The 20,369-nt window shown below is 48.8% G+C and overlaps 1 protein-coding gene across 4 annotated transcripts in view; it reads right to left on the bottom strand.

Annotated features, from left to right (window-relative positions):
• Positions 1 to 10,446: 10,446 nt before the first annotated feature.
• LOC119212913 (thyroid hormone receptor alpha-B) overlaps positions 10,447 to 20,369 on the bottom strand; it is a 54,408-nt gene continuing 44,485 nt past the window's right edge. For all 4 annotated transcript variants that reach the window (XM_037463783.2, XM_062559898.1, XM_037463782.2 and 1 more), the window contains 6 exons: positions 19,510 to 19,610; positions 18,659 to 18,806; positions 18,294 to 18,499; positions 14,755 to 14,901; positions 13,262 to 13,520; positions 10,447 to 12,617 (listed from right to left, as the gene is read on the bottom strand). In XM_037463783.2, the coding sequence (XP_037319680.1) occupies positions 12,367 to 12,617; positions 13,262 to 13,520; positions 14,755 to 14,901; positions 18,294 to 18,499; positions 18,659 to 18,806; positions 19,510 to 19,610 (1,112 nt within the window). In that variant the 3' untranslated portion in view covers positions 10,447 to 12,366. The remainder of the gene's footprint in view (positions 12,618 to 13,261; positions 13,521 to 14,754; positions 14,902 to 18,293; positions 18,500 to 18,658; positions 18,807 to 19,509; positions 19,611 to 20,369) is intronic.

Genomic DNA, 20,369 nt, shown 5'->3' on the forward strand with positions numbered 1-20,369 from the left:
AGGAGCATGCTGCTTGTTCCAGCTCAGATGCGTAACAAGGGATCCTCACTGTAGAGCCGTAACTGACGGGTGTAAATTGTCTGATTTGCATTATATTGGATATTTGAAATCACACTGATACGCATGCAGTGATATTTAAGACACTGCTCTATGTTCCAGCCTGACTGCGGAGCTCATTCAACCCCCTTCATCCCAATTTATTCATCTCTCCAACAAGGCTGCTAAATCGTGACATAAGTGCAGCGGCTAGTTTGTCTAAAGATGTTCATCAATCACATCTCGTGAAAGGTTAGGGGAGTGTGCACACGGAGCGTTTGTCTAATGATTTCACAGAAACTGAATTATTAAGATGCTCCAAGTGGACAGTGCATCGGTTTATAGGGATTAATGACGTTCTGTCACACAGCTGAGATCCATGGCTATGCACTCGCTCTCTGAGAGGTGTGCTTGGAGACGTCCTTCTTCCTGTTGTCCCAGGGACACCCTTCTAGAAACTATTCAAGAAATGAATTCAAGCTCACACAGCCTCTGATATGTGTCTTTAAGGAGTTGACCTGTGAGATTATGGCTCCACTGAGTTACGCCAGATGACCTCTGAACCTCTGGATTCTTTGGGGTATTATTTTTATATCTCACACTGCGTCTTTAAAAGCATTCATTTTACATGTCCGTGTCTCTCTACGTTTAACTCAGGCAGTAATGGATTCTATTGGAAAAAGCCTCCACAGAAGTCCAACACTTTTTTTTTTTACCACTGAATCCATTTTTTATTTCAGTATGTGTTCAGGAATACAAGCTTGGAGTCATCCATCGGTTTGACGTTTGACAAAACCGAGCGTTTACACCGACGTGGTCACAAGTACGTGGACTCCTGAAGAGCGCTGTGCAGGCTTCTTCAGTGAAGGTGGAGAACGGCATTGCCCTCCCTGCAGAAACGTGCCCGGGGAACTCGCTCTTCATGGCGATATGACGCTGACGATGATGTTTCATAAAAGCAGCGGTTCGTACAATATACCCCAAAATGTTGCTCCTAATTTATCATGTCCCATAAAAGCCTGCAACACATGTCGATCCCTGATCATTACACGAATACATCATTTTCAAAATAAACTTTGCAGCAAAACAACTTGGTTTGGTTTTTAGAAAAGATCATGTGACCTGCTCCCCTCACTGTGATTTGTGTCAGTTTTCATTCATCCTCATTCAAGATTACGATGACAACAACACGAATTAAAGCCCTTTAGTCACTCAGCCTACTGGAATACAACTAACATGTTCTCATGAAGAGAGCCTCTTGGAATGCCTTCCCACCAGATGTTGATCCTGCTGCAGGAATGTTTCTCCCATTCAGCCAGCAGTGTTCGGGCTTCTGTGTGAGTCATTCAGTTCATCCACATTAAACTGGGAAACAGATCCGTTTGGATTCAATAACAACGCGTGTGTGTCACTCTCACAGCGACGTTGGATGCTGCTGCAGCCGTTGTTGGCATCAGGCGTCCCTCAAATAACCCCCGCCCCCCCCTCCCTCCCTTCCCCTCCCCCCGGTGAGGTGTAGGCCTCCGGGATGATGCGTAGCTGCTCGCAGACGGGAGGGCTGTCCGTGGGCCGTCCTCACCTGACCTGATTTCACGGGAAGAGGGGGAGGGGGGGGAATGTATGGGCACACGGGAGGGGGAGGGGGAGGCGGCTTACATAACAGGCCTCTAATACACACAGAGCACACGCCGCGTGTGCAGCGTTTAATTAATTTGGGCCCCTTCCGTTTGCACAGTCCCAGTAAAACACACGCGTTCACGTCTGCGTTGTGGTTCTTTTTTTTTAAGCCCGGCTAGCGAGGAATGAAACATAAAGCCGGAGATTAAAAGTGAAGGCTGCAGGGTGGGGGTGGTGGGGGGGGGGGGCACCATGTTTCAGCGTAGACGAGGGTGTCTGGGAGTGGTCCTTGGGACTCGAGCACACACTGAAATTGACAGATGGCTGAAATGTTCTCCCACCCGTGCCGAAGTGGAAAATTCCTGCCATGACGGAGCATGAAGTCTGTGCATGTGAGAGGGAGGGGGGTGGAGGGGTATGGGCATGACACACACATGAGCAGGAGGAACGAGGGTGATCTAATGGGGGGGGGGGGGGCAGCCAGCGAGGGGATTGGTTGGCGGTAAAGCTGCCTTGGTGAGATCACGGCCCCCAACAACAACTTCCACCCACATGTTAAAAAGACCCCCCCCCCCCGCCCACTTCAATCACACCACCTGCTGGACCCCCGAGAGGCCCCCCCCCTCATCCGGTTTGAAGTTTGGACACATTTTCTCAATGAATTGAATGAGAAAATGTGTCCAAACTTTTGACTGGTACGGAACACATGAAGCTAAACTTCTCGTTTTGAAGCCGTGGTTGAAATCACAACCCGGAGACACTTTACCTGGGGGGGGGGGGGGGGGGGGGGTACAGACACATTACTCAATCTTTGTACTGTATGCGTTCAACGGGACTCAAAGGCGCTGATGACAGGTTTTTAACAACTCGCTGGGTTATTCATCCAAACTGGCCCAACCAGCAGCAAACGCATTGGACCCATGAGGATTCATAACAATTTGGATTTGATTTGTTGATTTTTTTTTATCCCAAGCATGCCAGTGAAAAAGAACCGTCTGCGGCTCACCGAGCTGTGACATCACATCCTCAGCAGAGACCCACTGGATTCCTGATGTATTTGCGTGCAGTCCCGGGTGGACCGGCTGTCTCTCATCAGGGGCGCCTCGCCCCGAGAGACGTGGGGACATGGAGCCGGATTAAGAGCTCGCCACCGATTAGGCCTCAGGGCGACGTTCACATTCTTCATCTAATTACTATTGAAAGCTGCATCAGCGCCGCTTCAGTGAGGTGTTTATGCACATCTCCTGTTGGACTGTTTATCAGTTTAGAGTCACATTAAATATTAAAGGTGCACTGTGTGAGAAATAAAAGGTCTGCGTTTTCACCTTTTCTTAAAAACTGTTTGGAGTGCAGATATAATGAGGTCATGATATAGGAAGGGCATTTAGGATTTATTCCCATGAACAGCGACTTGCAAATAACAGAGACAATGAGGTGATAACCTCATTGTGGGTTTTATTTATTGGTCCATTAACTAAAACCCTGCAGGACACGACGCCGCCCTCCGGAGAACTGAGAGCCAATAACAGCCCAAAGAGCCAGTGAGAGGTAAATGTAGTCACATGTTTATTACATAAATATAAAGTCAAATAGACCAGCGGAAATTACCTTTAAAAAAAAACATTTCTTTTAAACGTTGACCATAAACAAAGATTTAAAAATCACACATTTGCAAACACGATGATTGTCTGGACCCGTTGTAAGCGGCCCACCACAAAGACCTGACATCACACCCCCCCCCCCCCCAGGGCATGGTGTTATGGAGGCCTGGGTGGTGGGAGAGGTGATCACAGTAGATATTTGGAGGTTTCCTCCTCTTTTGTTTTGTTTTGGGAGAGAAAGAGAGACGACGCGGCTTAATTTACCGGAATCCCAAATTTCCTTCCTTGGTTTTGCATCTGTCAAAGAGAAGATGACAGGAACCTGGGACCCATCCACACGATGCTTGGTCCGGTTAAAGCGGCACCAGGAGGCCGTGCTTTGTGTCCCCTGAATGTGAGCATGTGGCACCTCGGGATGGAGACAGATGAGGGGGTGGGGGGGGGGGGGGGTGTCTGCTTTCAGTGTCCTGCCTTCATTCTTTAGACCTCAGCACTATTTCTCTACTCTCAGCATCACAAACGTATGGACTCAATAATCTTGTTTCTACTTTGCATTGGGGGGGGGGGGGACTGTCTTTGGCAGCGTCCGATCGACCCGTCCGGTCCTGAGAGGACAGGTCGGGACCCCTGAGTGTCTCCGGGCCACATCCTGTTATACCTATTGAAAGGCCCCTGTAGTCACAGAGTGATAACGCAGAGTCACAAACGCAGTGAGCAGGAAATAAAAGGAGACGACATCAACAAATCAAAACTTAACCCCGAGACATTTAGCTCCTTCCCAGAGCTCCTTTTCTCAAATTGATCATGAACATCCAATGAATACAGAGATACGGATCCTTCATAAGACGTTTAGTACAACAGAACCCCGTCTGTAGATGAAGCCTAACATGGAAAACCTCCACCTGTGGTTTCTGCTGGTGCTGCACAACGTGTCCTGGACCTGCTGGTGGTCCGGACAAAAGTCAACATTTCATAAATCAAATGGCTTTCTGTTCGGGTTTCGAGGTGGGCCGAGAACATTTCTGCTGGTTTGGCAGGTTTCGAGCATCGTGTCTCTGGAGTTGTACGCACACAGGGGCCGAGGGGACAGGTGGGATTTCATATTGATGTGTGTGAGACGGGACAGACGAGGGGGGGGGGGGGGGGCGGGGACAGGGACGGGGGACGGGGGGGGAGCACCCTTTGAGGCCAGCTTCTCCACACCTGAGGAGTTCTGAACCACTTCAAAACCGGGTTTTGGACCTGACGAGCATTGCATATTCATTCTTCTCTCTGGCATCCTTCCTCTCATCTCTGTCACCGACTGGTACTTCATCAACAAAGGATCCACGTACATTCTTAGCTGTCCAGGCGCCCCGTATCCGTACAAAAATAAAACCTGCGGCTGAAACGCTCCTCTTAGTCCCGTCTTGGGTTTTGGGTCTTGACACCAGAACCCCACTGAAACGCTGCGATCAACGCAGCTCTCTTATTTACACGATGCCCTTTGACACAAAGCGTCTCTCCGTCCGAAACACAATCTGTCAAAAAGCTGTTTGGCAACAGGCCGATATGGCACTTTGATCAGTGTGATTGGATCTTTGGAGCCGGCTCAGGGCCAATAGGGATCTCTTCTACTATAACTGACAAGTACTAACAAAAACGTAACGCTCTTTGTGATGTCAGTGAGTGGCTCTTTGTTGGAGGGGGGGGGGGGGGGGGGGGGGGGGAATCCGTGCAGCTTTTTTGTCTCCTCAAACGTTACCCAGTGGCTCCTTAGCGCAACAACAGTCACATTCTTCAAGAGAGGAACAAAGGGAAGCCTGTGACAGACAGCCTGCAACGCGGCCCGAAGAGGTGCTTTTGGGGGATTTTAACAGACGGGTTGATGCAAAGGTGCTGTTAGCGTGGCGATCTCACACACACACATACACACACATGCACAAAGTCACGCACACACAGCAACATTTTTAGAGTTAATTTTCAGTGATGGGCAGAAGTGTGGAAGTCACACTGCAAACTCTTACAGAGTCTTAGGGAGCCATCATCCGGTGTCAAGATCAGATTCATTTGCAACACTGAAATGAACTCTTTGATAGGATTGAAATGTAACTGCACACTGTCACACTTCTTGGTATCAGGCTTGACTCCATGTACTGTGGCTCATGGGTTGAAGAAGGTGCGCCGGGGACCATGAGGTTGTTGGTTTGAACCCTGGCTGCTCCATGTCCCACGTCAAAGTGTTAGGTGATAATAATTGAGTCTCACAGAGTCAATTTAACTCTCTGAAATTTGCTGCGCGCGCGCACACACACACACACACACACACACGAACACACACACACACACACACACACACACAGGGACGGCAACGTTACCATGCACGCACCCATATACATGCACGGCCGTGCCAACCTCTCTCTACACCACACAGTCAAGCCGTTAGCACACTGATAAGCAACCTAGCAGGTCCCCCCGACCCCCGACCCCCCCCCCTAACAGGGTGGATGGTACCCGGCTTGGATGGGATTCTGTATGTAAACCAGGAGCCAGCTGGGTGAGGGGGAGCCGGGTTTTGCTCTTCAAGAGGGAAGGTTCAACTATAACTGACATTGTTTAAGAGAAAGGTAAAGATGGGGGGGAGGGGTTGTTTCTAGGATGACGTGACAAAGCAGAATTTTGAAAATAAATAACAGGCTGGCTCAATAACAGAAGTGTTTTCACTGGGTTTTGGAAGCCCATTCCTGCCAAAAAGAAGACAGTTAAAAAGTTCGATGATAAAAAAGTGAATCAACTTAATTGATCTTTATTACGAGACTAAGTCACTAATACGAGAAAGAGCTCGTCATCATCTAAACTCGAGTGTAAATCTTTGTCAGTTACATTTTCTCCTAACTAATAGGTTGTCTCAGGTGATGGGACCGACTTAACTGTCACTAATCTGACAAACAAAGCCTTGAGTTGTTCAAATTTGACTCTTTTTCTCTGGACCTCTTTTGGAGAAAAAATAAATAAAGTTAGCCTGCTACAAAGCCTGCAATGGTAACGGTAACCATAACAACGGCCTCCTCTCTGAGCGTCACTTTGTCCTCCACCGGCTCGTCCTTTTCACACTGATGCAGGTGTGTTCACCGCTCCGCCCCACACACTAGTGCCACAACGTTTGTTCTTCTGAACGCCTCAGTCCAGATGTTTTGGACCTTCATCCCCCTCCTGTCCTCCTCCCTCCAGCGGGTCTGTCCTTTGGAGACAGAAATATCGTCTTTTGCTGAGAAAGACACGCGGGGGGAGGGGGGGGGGGGGGGGGGGCTGACGTCCAGAAACCGAACACAGAACACAAGAAAAAGGTACATCGATTGATTGTAAAGTGGAGAAGACAAAAAAAAAAGATGAGCTAACAATGTTTTTTCACCTAAGGTTCATCATCATTTATTAGAAAATGTTCTTTTACCTGAGAGAATCCTTCAATTGCTTCCTTTACCCAGTCACAAAAAGTGGTCAGTGTTTGTGTGTGCATGTGTGGGTCCAGGCCGATGCTCTCATGGGGGGGGGGTGCATTTTTGAAAGCAATCATAAATCATTATTATTTTCCCAAATATAGTATTAAAAAAAAAAAAAAAAAAAGATCTGCCCGGACGACAAATACGCCAAAAGGTCTAAACACTCGCTTTTTGCACAAACTTTATAATTAGTCATTAACTGTCTTTTAGCCTAAAGGCTGCAGCTCTTATCTTGTAGTAAAAACAAACCATTAAATGGTGTAAAAAGGCATTTGGGTGCAATTATTACCAGCAGAGATTCCTCCACTTATCGCGGATCGGTTTGGGCCATTCAAAGTGCATTTTAGTTTAAGTGCTCAAGGTCAACTAGGGGTCAAGGGGGCTTTAGCCGCTCACGCTACAGAACATCCCACTGATGGACTTCCACCACACTGAGATCTCTTTAACGTGACATTGCAGACTGATCAAAGCCTCACACACACACACACACACACACACACACATGGCAGTGAGAGTTAATGTCTGGATCTTCTGTCTGTGGCTTTGAGGTTCCACCCACCACCCAATGAGAGCATCGCACCGAGCGGACGTGTCCGTGCTTCCAAACAGCACACATGCGCACACATACATGCACTTTACAACAAAAGAAACAAAACAAAACAAAAACAAACACAGCACATCTTGTAGAATCCATATTCTCCACAAACAAGAAGCGAGGGCCGAATTGGATTTTGGTAAGCAGGACGTTGTTACCACGGGGGGGGCAGGAGGGCAATTGCATAGACATCGTGCTATTTGCATGTCTTCACAAACTCATTGCATTTGGCATAAGGGTGGGGTGGGGGGTGGGGGGGAGGGGGGCTGGAGGGGTGGAAACACAACCCATGAAAGCAAAAAAACAAACAAAAGAAAGGAACATCACAGACAATCTCCACCCTCGACCCACGTGTTGAACATGTGAGAACAAACCGGGATCACCCCCCCCCCACACACACACAACCCCTTCCCCGCAAAGCCAGCCTTCTAAAGCCCCCCCCCCCCCCCCAGTCTGTGGTCAGGTGTGTCATTGTGGGACCTCGGCTCGGTTTAGTGTCTTTGGCCGATTGGACAGCTGAGCCATCCGTGGGAGAAGCTGCTAGAGCCTCTGAGGTACCGGACACCCCCCCGCCAGCCTCACGACTCGGGTGAGATCAAAAGCCAACGGGGGGGGGGGGGGGGGGGGGGGGCTTAGTGTCTTAAATCTGGATCTGCAGCAGACACCTGATGGGGCGAGTGTAAATGGGGCCTGTGGTAAACCGCTGTGAGGTTTGTGAGCGTCTCGTTCTGGAGACGGAGGTGTGACATTTCTTTAATGCTGGCTTCTTGAGAGGGGGGGTGGGGTGGGGGGGAGGGGTGGGGATCCATTTCATCCTTTCCAACATTGATGTGAGTGTGTTGCAGCCACGTCAGCTGACATCTGCTGTAATTTATGTTTAGGTTTGATTAATGCCCCCTCCCAGTTTACTCTACCCCCCCCACACCTCTGGCTGCCCTCTTGACCTTTTGCCACTGCGGCTGCTGGCGACGCCCACATCAACGGTTTGGGGAGAATTGAATCTGACGCCATTGGGTGAACGCACAACCACAGGCGCCCGGGTGGCGCGTCATGGGAGCACGCGGGGGAGGGGAGGGGGCATGGGGGGGGGGGGGGGGTCCATCTCTTTGCGGACAACAGGAGGCACAGGGGTCACGGTCAATGTCACGGGGCACTTCTGAAATATGGATCGACACGCACACGTGTGAGAGCGCGTGAAGCGTCACACACACTCTGCTCATAGAGTCTCTCCGATGGGGGAGCGGGATGAAGAGTCACATGCTGCTCTTGTTGCAATAAATCTCGAGTGTTGTATGCAATTTTTCTTTTTGTATTTACATCCTCTGTTGTGGCCAAAATAAAATGAAACGGAAAGAAAAAGAAAAACGGAAAAAAACGTATAAAAATATATTCGACATTGCACCTCGAAGACGGGCAATTTATATTCTCAGTTCTGCAGTTTGTTGTCTATGCGACACCACAATGTGTTCTGCTGGTGTGTGGAAGTTGGGTCGTGGGTGCCGGGTTCAGGTCCAGCCCCCCCCTTCCCCCCCCACCCTCCTGTCAGCTACATTCAACACCATGAAACTCTCAGCCATTACAAAAGTCCTGATCCCTCGGTCTCTGGGCCTTTTCACATTTACCGCCTACAGACCTTTAAGTTGGAGACACGTTGCCAAATAAGCACATGAAGCTCGAGGGAAGAGTCTTTTTGTAACTTCTTCTGATGCGTACACAAAAAGCACATTATTATCTTAACATATACATTTAAAAAAAAAAAAAATCTATTCAATTTCTGAACTTTCACATGTGCCTGTAAAATATGAGTTTTGGGTTGTGTGAGGTATGACAAGAGGTTTTTTTTGTGTGTGTGTATTTTCAGTTTCGGTTGCATTATTTTTTCCCCGTTTGTGTTTTTTTTTTCTCCAAAGTTCGTTTCATTAAAAAAAGAAAAGAAAAAATATATATATATATGTAAAAAAAAAATGCTGTTTTGTTTGTAAATTCCTTCTGATAAAAGTGGACGGACAACTGTACAGAAACACAGACCAACAGACCAGTCGGCTTCTCAACACAAAGTACACAGGTGAAAAAGAAGTGAGATATTTTCCGTTACACTGCACACATGGTCAAAAAGTGACTACAGATGTTTTTTTTCCTTTTTTTTTTTACAAAGAAAGCAGTTTAAGCGTCAAAAACCAGAAAAATAAGAACAATGATAAAAAAAAAGAAAAACATCTACAAGAAAGTTTGTTCAGGAGTCTTTTCAAAAGTCATCTCTTTTCATCTCGTGGATTTCCCATCATTCCATATGTTGTTTTTTTTCTTTTCTTAATTTAACTCCGACTCAGAAGGTAAAGCAGCGTTGTGACCCAACCCAGTCCCCCAGTCCCCCCCCCCCCCCCAGCACAGAGGACATCCGTGGTCTTTATTTATCTCCTTCTGACCTTCGCCTCACCTCTCTGCCCTCAGGGTCCAAGCCCTCAGCCTGAGTCTTCCCTGCCCCCCCCCGTCGAGGGGGTTCTTCGCCGATCACATTCCTTTTCAAGGGGGCGAGGCCTGGGCCGCGCTCGGTGTCGATGACTCGGCGGTGAGCGGGGAGGAGGAGCGGCGGGGGGGACAGGAAGGGATGATGGGAAAATGAGTTCTACAGGGCAAGTGCTTACACCCCCCCCCCCCCCCCCCCCCCCCCGCAGGGTGGTGGTTTGGTTACGCGGCGGGGGTCTAATACAGAGCCCACTGCGCCTGCATGCCTCTGTTACACAGATCCACCGGGTTTTTTTTTTTTGGGGGGGGGGGTTTGGTATACTTGATGAAACGGAGGACTACAACCGTAGTGCAATTTGGTCCAGAGCTAAGCTCCAGATTGGGCATCGTCATGGGGCAGAGGTGGGGTAAGGCAGGGCAGGTGAAGGGTCTCTAAAGCTGGTGTAAAGGGGGTGGGGGGGGGTGGGGGTGATGCCACGTGTCACTCTGCTTTGGTACGTCTCGGGGGGAGGGGGGTGGGGGGGGGTGCAGGTGACCTGAGCATCCGACGCTTGGCTGTCTTTTCTTTCCTTCTCCTCCCGCAGTGGTGAACCCAGGTAGACGTGACTTGGCCCCAGAGTAGGAATGAACAGACGGGGGGGGGGGGGGGGGGGGGCTTTCGGGATCGAATCAACATTCTTGAAGGGTCGCTTGTCTGGTGCACTACGATATCCGCCGCGGGATCCTGCCGTCACAGGGCGCCGTCAGCGGAGCCTTAATTTGACGTTGACGTTGCACGGCCCGTGCATGAAGGAGAGCGCGTTTCCACGGCGACCGGGCGGCAGCCATCACGGTGGTACCTGTGGCCCATTCAGCGGGCGCGGCCACCGAGGTCTCGTTACTTCCGAGTGCTCCCTCTCTCCGTTACCTGGCACAGGTGCGCTGTCCTTTGTTGCATCGGTGAATCGGCTTTTTTTTCCCCCTCCGTGGTGGTAGAAACAGGTAAATCCAAAACATGACACGACACTTGGTCCCGTATAACAAAAAGAAAAAAGAAACAAAGAGATGGGTACCATTCACTGGAGTGGGTAAAAACTGTGGTGTGTGTGTGTGGGGGGGGCGGATGATGGCTGGCCCTCCTGTCTTCAATGGTATTTCACAGGATGTGTGTGTGTTTTTGCGTGTTCGTGCCACAGGTGTTTTTTTTCTTGTGTGTGTGTGTGTTGGCTGCGGGCGGCTGCCCCGTGTCCACAGAGATGAGGTAGCGCCTGACACCTCGTGGGGCAGTGTCGCGGCCCCAGCCTGGGGGTGTAATCCACTTTTGAGGTAAATGGCATTTGCCTGGTGAAAAAAGAAAAAAAAAAAAAAGAAGAAGAAGAAAAAAAAAGGCAAATGCGTATGGAAGCCTTGGAGGGCCACACTGAGCAGTGTCTGTGAGGAGAGGACTCCGTACAAGCCCTGCAGGTAAGGGCTGTGTATCGACGCTGCGCGCAACACACGCGCAGCGAGTACAGTAAAATGAGGCATTCACGTTACTCTGAGGTGATGGTGTGTGTGTGTGTGTGTGTGTGTGTGTGTGTGTGTTTTGAGCTTTGCCGTCGCGCTGGTCGCCGCTATTAAAAACCGCCTTGGAGGCAGCGAGCGAGAAATTCGTTCTGACTAGGCAGGTCAGCTCATATCTCTGTGTGTGTGTGTGTGTGTGTGTGTGTGTCACAGAAGCCGGTCCAATGACAAAAATCAAGGTAGATATGGAGCCATGTTCTGCACATTTTCTTTTCAAAAGATAGACAACACAATTTCATAAAACTGGAGGAGTAGCCTTGTATAAATATAGCACCGGTTTCCACTGGGATGTAAGTACAAAGCTCAAAACCAGCTGTTGAACGGCTCAGATTGAGTTGAGGAATTGGTTGAAGACCAAAGTCGTCTTGCTCTGCTGTACTGCAGTCGTTACACGCCGAAAGCGACGCTTAGAGCATCTGCTGCCATTATTAACGATTGCCGCGTGCACGCAAGCCTGTGAGCAACAAGCGTGTCAGCTGTGTGTGTGTTCGTGTGTTTTCTACATTGCCGCATTAACACTTGTTCAGAAATAATACTGCGCTGGCCCAGCGTGGAAGCTGGAAACATGGGCTTCAAGAAGGTGAGTAGATCCATGACCGCTTCATAAGAAAAGAACCACAGAGGGTCGAGCAGAGCCCTGCTCTGAGGAACTGAGGTGGAACAGGCTGTGTGTGTGTGTGTGTGTGTGTGTACACGTGTCTTGGCAAATGGCTACAACTCTTACTAGATAAGACATCATGCTCAGACATAAGGACCCCCCCCCCCACACACACACACAGATTTTAAAACTGGGGCAAGTAGAAGGAGGAGAAAGAGCTCGACTCTCCCGTTGCTGGTGTGTTGTTCCTGTTACTGTCTGCTCAACTTGATTCTTTTTTTTTTGCAATGCGATGTCAGAGAAATGCAGAAAGGAGTCTCTCTCCAGCCTTCTCCTTAATATATATATATATATATATATATATATATATATATATATATATATATATTCATGTAAAAGAAGATGGCCCTTCCCATCCCCTATCCGACCCTTTCACACCTCCTGGTCCTCGAAGACCTCCAGGAAGAGCGGGGGGAACAGTTCGTTGGGACACTCCACCTTCATGTGAAGGAAGCGGCTGGCGTGGCACGCCCCGATCATCCGCAGGTCCGTCACCTTCATCAGCAGCTTGGGCCAGAAGTGAGGAATGTTGTGCTTGCGGTAGTTGATGTAGTGCTCGAACGCCAGCAGGTAGGTCTCCTGGCACTTCTCGATCTTGTCCATACAGGTCAGGCCGGAGCGATCTGGGGGGGGGGTGGGGACAGGGGGTCAAGGAGGGGGAATGATCAGCTTAATGGAATTTTGTGGCCTTTTTCTTCAATTTTTGAAGATTTTTTTTTTTTTAAACTTACTTAAACTAAGTAAATTTTCACCTTACCATCGATTTGGCACTAATTAAATATACAACTACAAAATGTCCCGTCATGGGAGAAACAGCACTTTACAGCTTTCACTAAGAAACACTGCGCAGGAGGAAAATCAAGCAAGTCAAGGAGCAACAGGAGAGCTACCTATCCCTTCTCTTTGCAGTTCAATCTGCATTAGTGTGATGTCAAACCCACGGTTACACACTTCTTCTCTGTGTTTGCATTTGATTATTTTAAAACCCACAGCACATTACGTGAAATGCGTCTTAAAAACCCCCCCGCAAAACGTTTCTGCAGGGAGCAAACTGAGTGTGAATGCGTTTGATATTTTCCCTTCACTCAACACTGAATATGTGTGTGGACTTTAATCTCCAAAACCATAATTACATTCCGACTCACAATAAGCCTACAATATCGTGCAAAGCGGCGCGCGGTGAATGTGGCACCGTCACGGCGGCGTCTACATTCACGGCCGACGGCCACCTCACAGGACGTTTGGGGGAAGGACGCCGGCAAACCACCTGAGCTCATGAGCAGCACGGCCTGCAGCAGCGCCACCTCCGTGTCGTCCAGGTTGAACTGGGCCAGGCTCTTGCCCAGGTCGAAGATGGCGTCCGACACCACGCCCAGCCCGCCGTTCTTCAGCTGCTCGCGCTTCACCGCCATCTCGCCGCTCAGCGTCAGCGTCTCGCTCTCGGGGTCGTAGCGCATGGCGGCTCGCAGCGACATGATCTCCATGCAGCAGCCCTTCAGCAGGATGATCTGGTCTTCACAAGGTAGCTGGAAGAAATTTAATTAAACACATTTTAAGTTTGTGAAGATATAGACTTGGAGATTCATGTTTGATTTGTTACATTTGTCCTTCTGTTTCTTTGTCTTTTATCTCGCCACATTTAACCATAACACAGTATGTCAATTTTCTTTAAACATATTGAAGACAGCAAGGTTTTCACAACATAAAGATATGGTATGTGGCATGTTAAGAACATTGCTTAGTAGACTTTTAGAGTTTAGACCAAACGACAAATAAGACCGACCCTCAAAGCAGACAAAAAAAAGCCAACATCACTCAACATTATTCCCCCAGAGAAGAAAATGCAACACAAAACAACGCATTTCTTCACTTCTTTTGATTTCATACATCGCGAGCCATCTGGACTCCTGACTTTAATTGAGAAGGACGTCTAGCATCATCATCATCTTCAGACGGAGGGAGGGAACAAAGGAGGATGCAGAGCTGCTAGAGGGAAGGAACACGGTGGTTTTCTCCACTGACGGACACAAGGTCAGGATTAATACGCCCTGATTTACATGGATATTAGAATCCACAGACTCCGGTGTGCTGGATTGAAATCTTTCCCTCATGGTAGCGTTGTCATAGTAGTGTCATATTTCACTGCTGTTGCCCACTGAGCAGATTAATTGGCATTAATTGGCTTGACTTCATATTTAGAGGCTTCATAAAAGCTGGCGTTGTTTCTGTGTGTTTCTTATCTGTTAGCGTTAGCTGTTAGCGTCTCTCTCTCTTTGTCCTGCCTCTAACATCGGATTAAAAAGGCGTCTTCTTATATCTAATACGATCTATATTGTGAATGAAAGATAACACATTAAACGTGCTACAATGTCTGCAATACTAAAATCTGTTTATCTGCTGCTGTTTGAATAGAATGTCCAGTGTGAGGAGTTTATATCCTAGTTTACGCCCATTAGCTTCCATCGTCACGGTAACATTAATATAATAAAATGATCTTTTTTTTGATAAACGCCAATAAAAATAAAATAAAAGGGCGAGAAAAAACACACACACACACACACACACACAGAGATAATTAGTTATGTCTCATTAGCCGAGCAGCGACAACAAACATGATTACACGTTGTTGATTGAGTCGGACATAACAATATCATTTAGTGTGTTATAAAAAGTTATTTTCTTATTGTGGGCTCAGAGTGGTGTCATCCGTCTTTGTGCACGTTGAGACCCCCCCCCCCCCCAACCCACCCACACACTCACCCCCGAGAACATGGGCAGCTTTTTGGCAAAGTCGACGACGCGGGTGATGGCAGGAGTGATGATCTTGGTGAACTCGCTGAAAGCCTCCAGGTCCACCTTGTCTCCGTCCGACGTCGGGGCGACCGGGGATTGGCCGATTTTTTCTGGCTACGCGAGGAAAAATAGAAACGTGTTTTTTACAGAGAGAACATGTGGTTGGTTTTGTTTGTCATTCACAACAAAGGAAGATATACAGACTTCTGCGTTCTTTTTAAGTGTTGGTGAAGAAAAGAACAAAGAACGTGGACCACACTAATATACTGCACAAGAGAACAACACAACAGTAGAGTGAAATGAGATCCTAGAGGAATCGATAAGATCCTTGTGGGGTTTTGGGAACAACGCGGTTTTAAACAGTTTTCATGGCCTTTCTACAGAGTGCTCGCTCGCCGAGGGAGACAAATTCAAATCAATTCACCAGATGGACGACAGATTGTGCTCTGTAAGCGGGATGGGACATGTCACCCGACAGATAGCGCTCACTTAGAGCGCTGTGTGTGTGTGTGTGTGTGTGTGTGTGTGTGTGGGGGGGGGTAATACAGATGTTTACAGAGTTGTGTGTATCGAGGCGGTGACTATGAAAAACATAGTTTCACGCTCTGCTAAATAAAGTCCAAGTTGTTTATTCAGGTCGGGTCAAGATAAAAGAACAACAATTATCACCTCGCGCCCGGGAACCGTCGATCATTATCCGGAGGGGGAATTAGCCCAATTATGGACAATGTCAATAAACACGGAGTGACTTTGATGGCATGCGACTCTGGAGCCAAACCACAGCTTTGGTTTCACTCGACATTCAGCGTCTGAGCGCACACAAGCCGAGCGGACATGAAAGAGTCTTTAGCTCCAGTCGGAAAGGGACAGATCAAACCCCCCCCCAAAAAAATCAGCGTCTCCTTTTATTCAAGAAAATCCATCCTTTCCAGAGACTTCCGATGACCTCATTGTCGCCTGACGTTTATCCCTCAGAACGCTTCTTCAGAGTCTCAATGAGGCGGATCATTGAGCACAATGTGCACCCGACCCTTTCAACACACACTAGATCTCATTCACCTTAAAACATTCCTAAAGAAACGCTCTCCCGTCACGTAGACAAATGAAAGAGACCAACAGCGCACGCAGGGAATTTGGCAATCGATGGCGAGGAGAAAAAAAGAAGGGGTGAAACTTTTTTCGCTGCAGCCTCATCAGTTTCGTGGAGAGCTTCAACTGTTGACCTTTCGTCGGATGGATTAGTGCTGGAAAGCTCGTTCCACTACAGCCGGGGGGGGGGGGGGAATGAGCATTTCATCTGGCTGGGATGTTTATACCACAGTGCTGTGAGCGGATGCCGGACGTGAAAAATGAGGATGCGTAGCGTTAAGCGATTTGTTTCACATTATAGGAATAGAAGCAGGGGGGGGGGGGAATTGATGATCACAAATGTCCCAGTCTCCGGCCATTTCTGTCTTGAACATAAATCGTCCGGTAACGACACGCTCAAATTCTCTGCACAGAATGTGGAGATAAGATCCTGCAGAACGTCTGCATCATGCTGATGTGTCCAAACGTTCAACTCTGAATGTCTGCGCTGTCCTGGAGGCACTGAAACAACACAAGTCGATATCTGACTGTTCCATTTAGTGTCTGCATAGCTGAGCGGAACATTGTACGCGTTGTTTACCTCGCGGGGCTCAGGCCGTCATTGAAAACAGGACATCAGAAAGGCTGCCAGGCCTAAACTAAAAAAACCTGTGTGCACCGACCCTCCGATTGGAGGATAGAAGTCGGATAGTCGCCGACACGCTGGTGTGTAACGAATAGGAGGAAATTAACAATTTTGCATTTATACATCATCATTTCTCCTCATGTGTTTTGTAGTTTTGTCTCAAAGAAGGAAAACTGGTAAATGCATTCAACGTGCACGCGGAATAAATGAGCTCTTTGTGCATTGTTTGTTAGTGCGGGGGCATTTGTCTCTTTTTGGTACAGACACAGACTCATCGTGCCTGAACTAAATAAAGAAATCTCCATGACGACTTCCAAACGTTTCAGACCTGCACAAACTGACAGAGCCGGTAATGAAGTGAACGACTTGTTTCCAGAGAGGAAGAGAGAGAGGACGTTGTCTAACTGTAACTCAGGCGGGGGGGGGGGTGGTTCTGCAGGTTCTGCAGCCTCCAATAGCTCCACGCAGGTGAAGCAGGTGTCAATGACGTTTGATTTGAGGCGACTGTGGAAAAAGATCAAAACCATTGAGCATAGTGTCGACTGGAGATGTTTTAAAGCGTTTCCTCCTCTTCCTCTGCAGTCTCCTGGCAGACCTCATGCAGGGCTTACTGTACACTTTGTGTCACATACACAGCGTGTCACAATGGCGTCGATTGAAGCGCCCAATCTGGCTTCAAATACCGGTCGACACACGCGGAAAAAAGTCTTCACTACTTCACCCCACTGAACAAGCAGGGTTTCCTCTTTTCCCCTCCAAGCTCTCCCAGCCCCTCCCCTTCTTCATCCTCATCATCCCCATCACCCGGCCACGTCGCTTTAGTTGCCTAGCAACCTCTCCCACGCTAAATGCCATCAACCCCTCTCCAGAACGTTCCCCCTCATTATCGCCCGACGGCAAACAGATTTCAATTGACAAAGTATTACAAAGAAAGGACCCTTTTATCTGCGGCCGAGAAGCTGTTAACGAGTGTCAACAACTCCGTGAGCACCTCTGATAATCCAGGGCCAAAACACGAGGTCACTCGGTATCCGCCTGCACGCGCGGGTGTCGGGGGGGAAGCCTGATACCGGGCCCGGGCTGTCAAAGATAAATCAAGAGCACTTGCGCAGCAGGGGGGGGGGGGGTGTGGGGGAGACTGTGACTGCCAGCATCCCCGCGGGCTCGCAGCGAGGGATTCGCCTCGGCTGAGATAAAGAGGGGAGCTCCCCAAAAAGCGGAGGGGAAAGGGAGGGTAAAGACACGGAGAGACGGCGAGAAAGGAAACAAAGCAAGAAGATTAAAGTGAAAGGGGGGTGTGGGGGAGACTGTGACTGCCAGCATCCCCGCGGGCTCGCAGCGAGGGATTCGCCTCGGCTGAGATAAAGAGGGGAGCTCCCCAAAAAGCGGAGGGGAAAGGGAGGGTAAAGACACGGAGAGACGGCGAGAAAGGAAACAAAGCAAGAAGATTAAAGTGAAAGGGGGGGGGGGGGGGAGTTGAGGTGTGGATGACAACTATGAAGGGAATTGGGTCTGGTTGAGAGTCTGGTTTAGAGCCCAGAAGGATTACGATGAATAAACCCCCCCAATAAAGGCACAGGCAGCATAAAGTCACAAAGAGCCACTCTCTCACAGTCAGTAAGGTTAAAAAAAGACTGCAAAAAAATGTTCTGGTTCTGGTGGGGTTAAACAGCACAAAAAGAAGCAGAACACAGTGTACAGCGCCGGGCTGGAGAAGGGGAACAAAGAAAAACAATGACAATGATAACCACCATTGTGCTTCTAGGCTGATGGACACACGTCACTTCCTCACCAGGAACTTGCGCTTCTGTTTCCACTGAGCGCCTTGAGCGTTGGTGTGCCGGTGGGCCTCCGTCACCAGGTGGATCACCTCCCACTCGCCCTCCGTGGGCTCTGGGCGGCTCTGGAGGGTTTTCACTATCTCCTCCTTCTTGCGCCGCTGCCTGTTCTCTTCGATCAGACGCCGCTTAGCCACCCGCTTCGAGTCGTCCAGCACCACTGGGAGGGTGGGGGGGGGGAGAGACGCAGAAGAGGCAGAGACATACAATTAGCTTGAGTGTCGCCTTAGCTGCAGCTTCGCTATGACATACCTCCATTACATTACCCCCCCCCCCCCACATCACAGGTTTTGTCATATATGATCCAAGCACCACTCACAGTCCATGGCCATGCCCACCGCGATGCACTTCTTGAAGCGACACAGCTGGCACTGGTTGCGGGTGATCTTGTCGATGATGCAGCAGCCATCGTACTTGCACGAGTAGCTGGGATGGAGGTTCTTTTGAATGGTCCTTCGGAAGAAACCCTGCAGGCAGCGATGGAGAGACGGGTCCGTGAGGTTTGCAGGCGGAAGGGAGCGAACGTCACAGTCAAGCTTCTAAATTACCCGCTCGATTGCACTAATTTAGTAAAAAAAAAAAAAATCCGAGGCAATTAGTCTACACGTCGTACAACCGCTGTGGGTCAATGGCGTGTGACCGAGCTGAACAAATGCCACCTGGACATTTGTATCCATGAAATATCACTCGCAAATAATCACACAAACAAGCAGGAGGGGGGGGGTCAACCCTCAGGGACTCCCGGACCACTGTGAGGACCCAAGTACGCTTGACTCAGGACGTCCAGTGTGAAAAACCCCCACTGTGCCAAAGCAAGGAGGAGGTTGCCATGACTACAAAGCAGCCTCTCGTGCACCGTACCGATGTATTTGTGATTTCTGTGAGAAAAAAAACACCCTTTAATCGCGTTACGCTCAGACGCGCCTTAGACATCACATGACCTTGATGAGCGGACGTATCTGAAGGAGTCTGACAGCAGCCGAGAGCTGACGTGACAGACTGACAGGTCCTTGTATGAATATGTCCATACATCATCTTTCTGCCGTCCGTGACCTTGACGTGCTATAACTCTGGAGTGACCTGAGAGGCCTCATATCGGGGCGATAAACCTGCTGCGTCTGAAGCTCTGGGGTTGTGTGTGTGTGTGTGTGTGTGTGTGTGTGTGTGTACCTTGCAGCCCTCGCAGGTAATGCAGCGGTAGTGGTAACCTGTGGCCTTGTCACCACACACCACACATGGCTCATCCTTTTCGAGGTAGCTGGGGATGTACCCTGAGAGAGAAAGGTTGGGGGGGGGGGTGGAAAACCATGTGACATGTGTTGACATCATTGATCCAACCAACTGATCCGCTCCCACCGAATCCACTTCGCCTTCTGGTCACATGACTGCTCCACCACACCGAGCCAACGTGCCCTAAGCAGCTACACATTATTTGCAGTCATCACCACAGACACCATCCGCCTCCACCCGTATGATGAAATGCAGCCCCCTCCCAGTCCATTTTACATGTCCTATGTGGTTGTATTGATTTTTCCAATAACAAGCTTTCTACAGGGAGTTGAGAAAATTGTTCCGTTTTTAGTGTTCTCTACATTTTCTTCTCTCCTTTCATATAAACAAACACAAAGAACATAAATTCAACGGCCAGAATATTTCTCTTTGCGCTTGCTTCACGATTATTTAATTTCAAAAGCATGATTTAAAACTTATTTGGATTTGTCTGGTTGTCAGGCCCTTAAGGATACACATGTTGGTGATTAACTGTAAACAGAGCTTCTTTTTAACTGATCCGCGGACTTTCTTTAGGAGACAATTGAGGATTATATCACAAGCACATTTAGTTCATTCTACTACACAAACACAATGTCCTGAACCAGAATCTGTGATCCAAATGCAAACCAAAGAGAATCCCGATGGGATGGAAGTGTGTCTTTGGGGGGGCTCTGACTCGGTCTGAATTACCCTCTAATCGGTTGACGTGCCTTTGGATAAACAGAACAGCACTGGACGACGACTGTGTGTAAAGTCTT

This window comes from Pungitius pungitius, chromosome 21, assembly GCF_949316345.1.
Source record: "Pungitius pungitius chromosome 21, fPunPun2.1, whole genome shotgun sequence".
Taxonomy (NCBI): domain Eukaryota; kingdom Metazoa; phylum Chordata; class Actinopteri; order Perciformes; family Gasterosteidae; genus Pungitius; species Pungitius pungitius.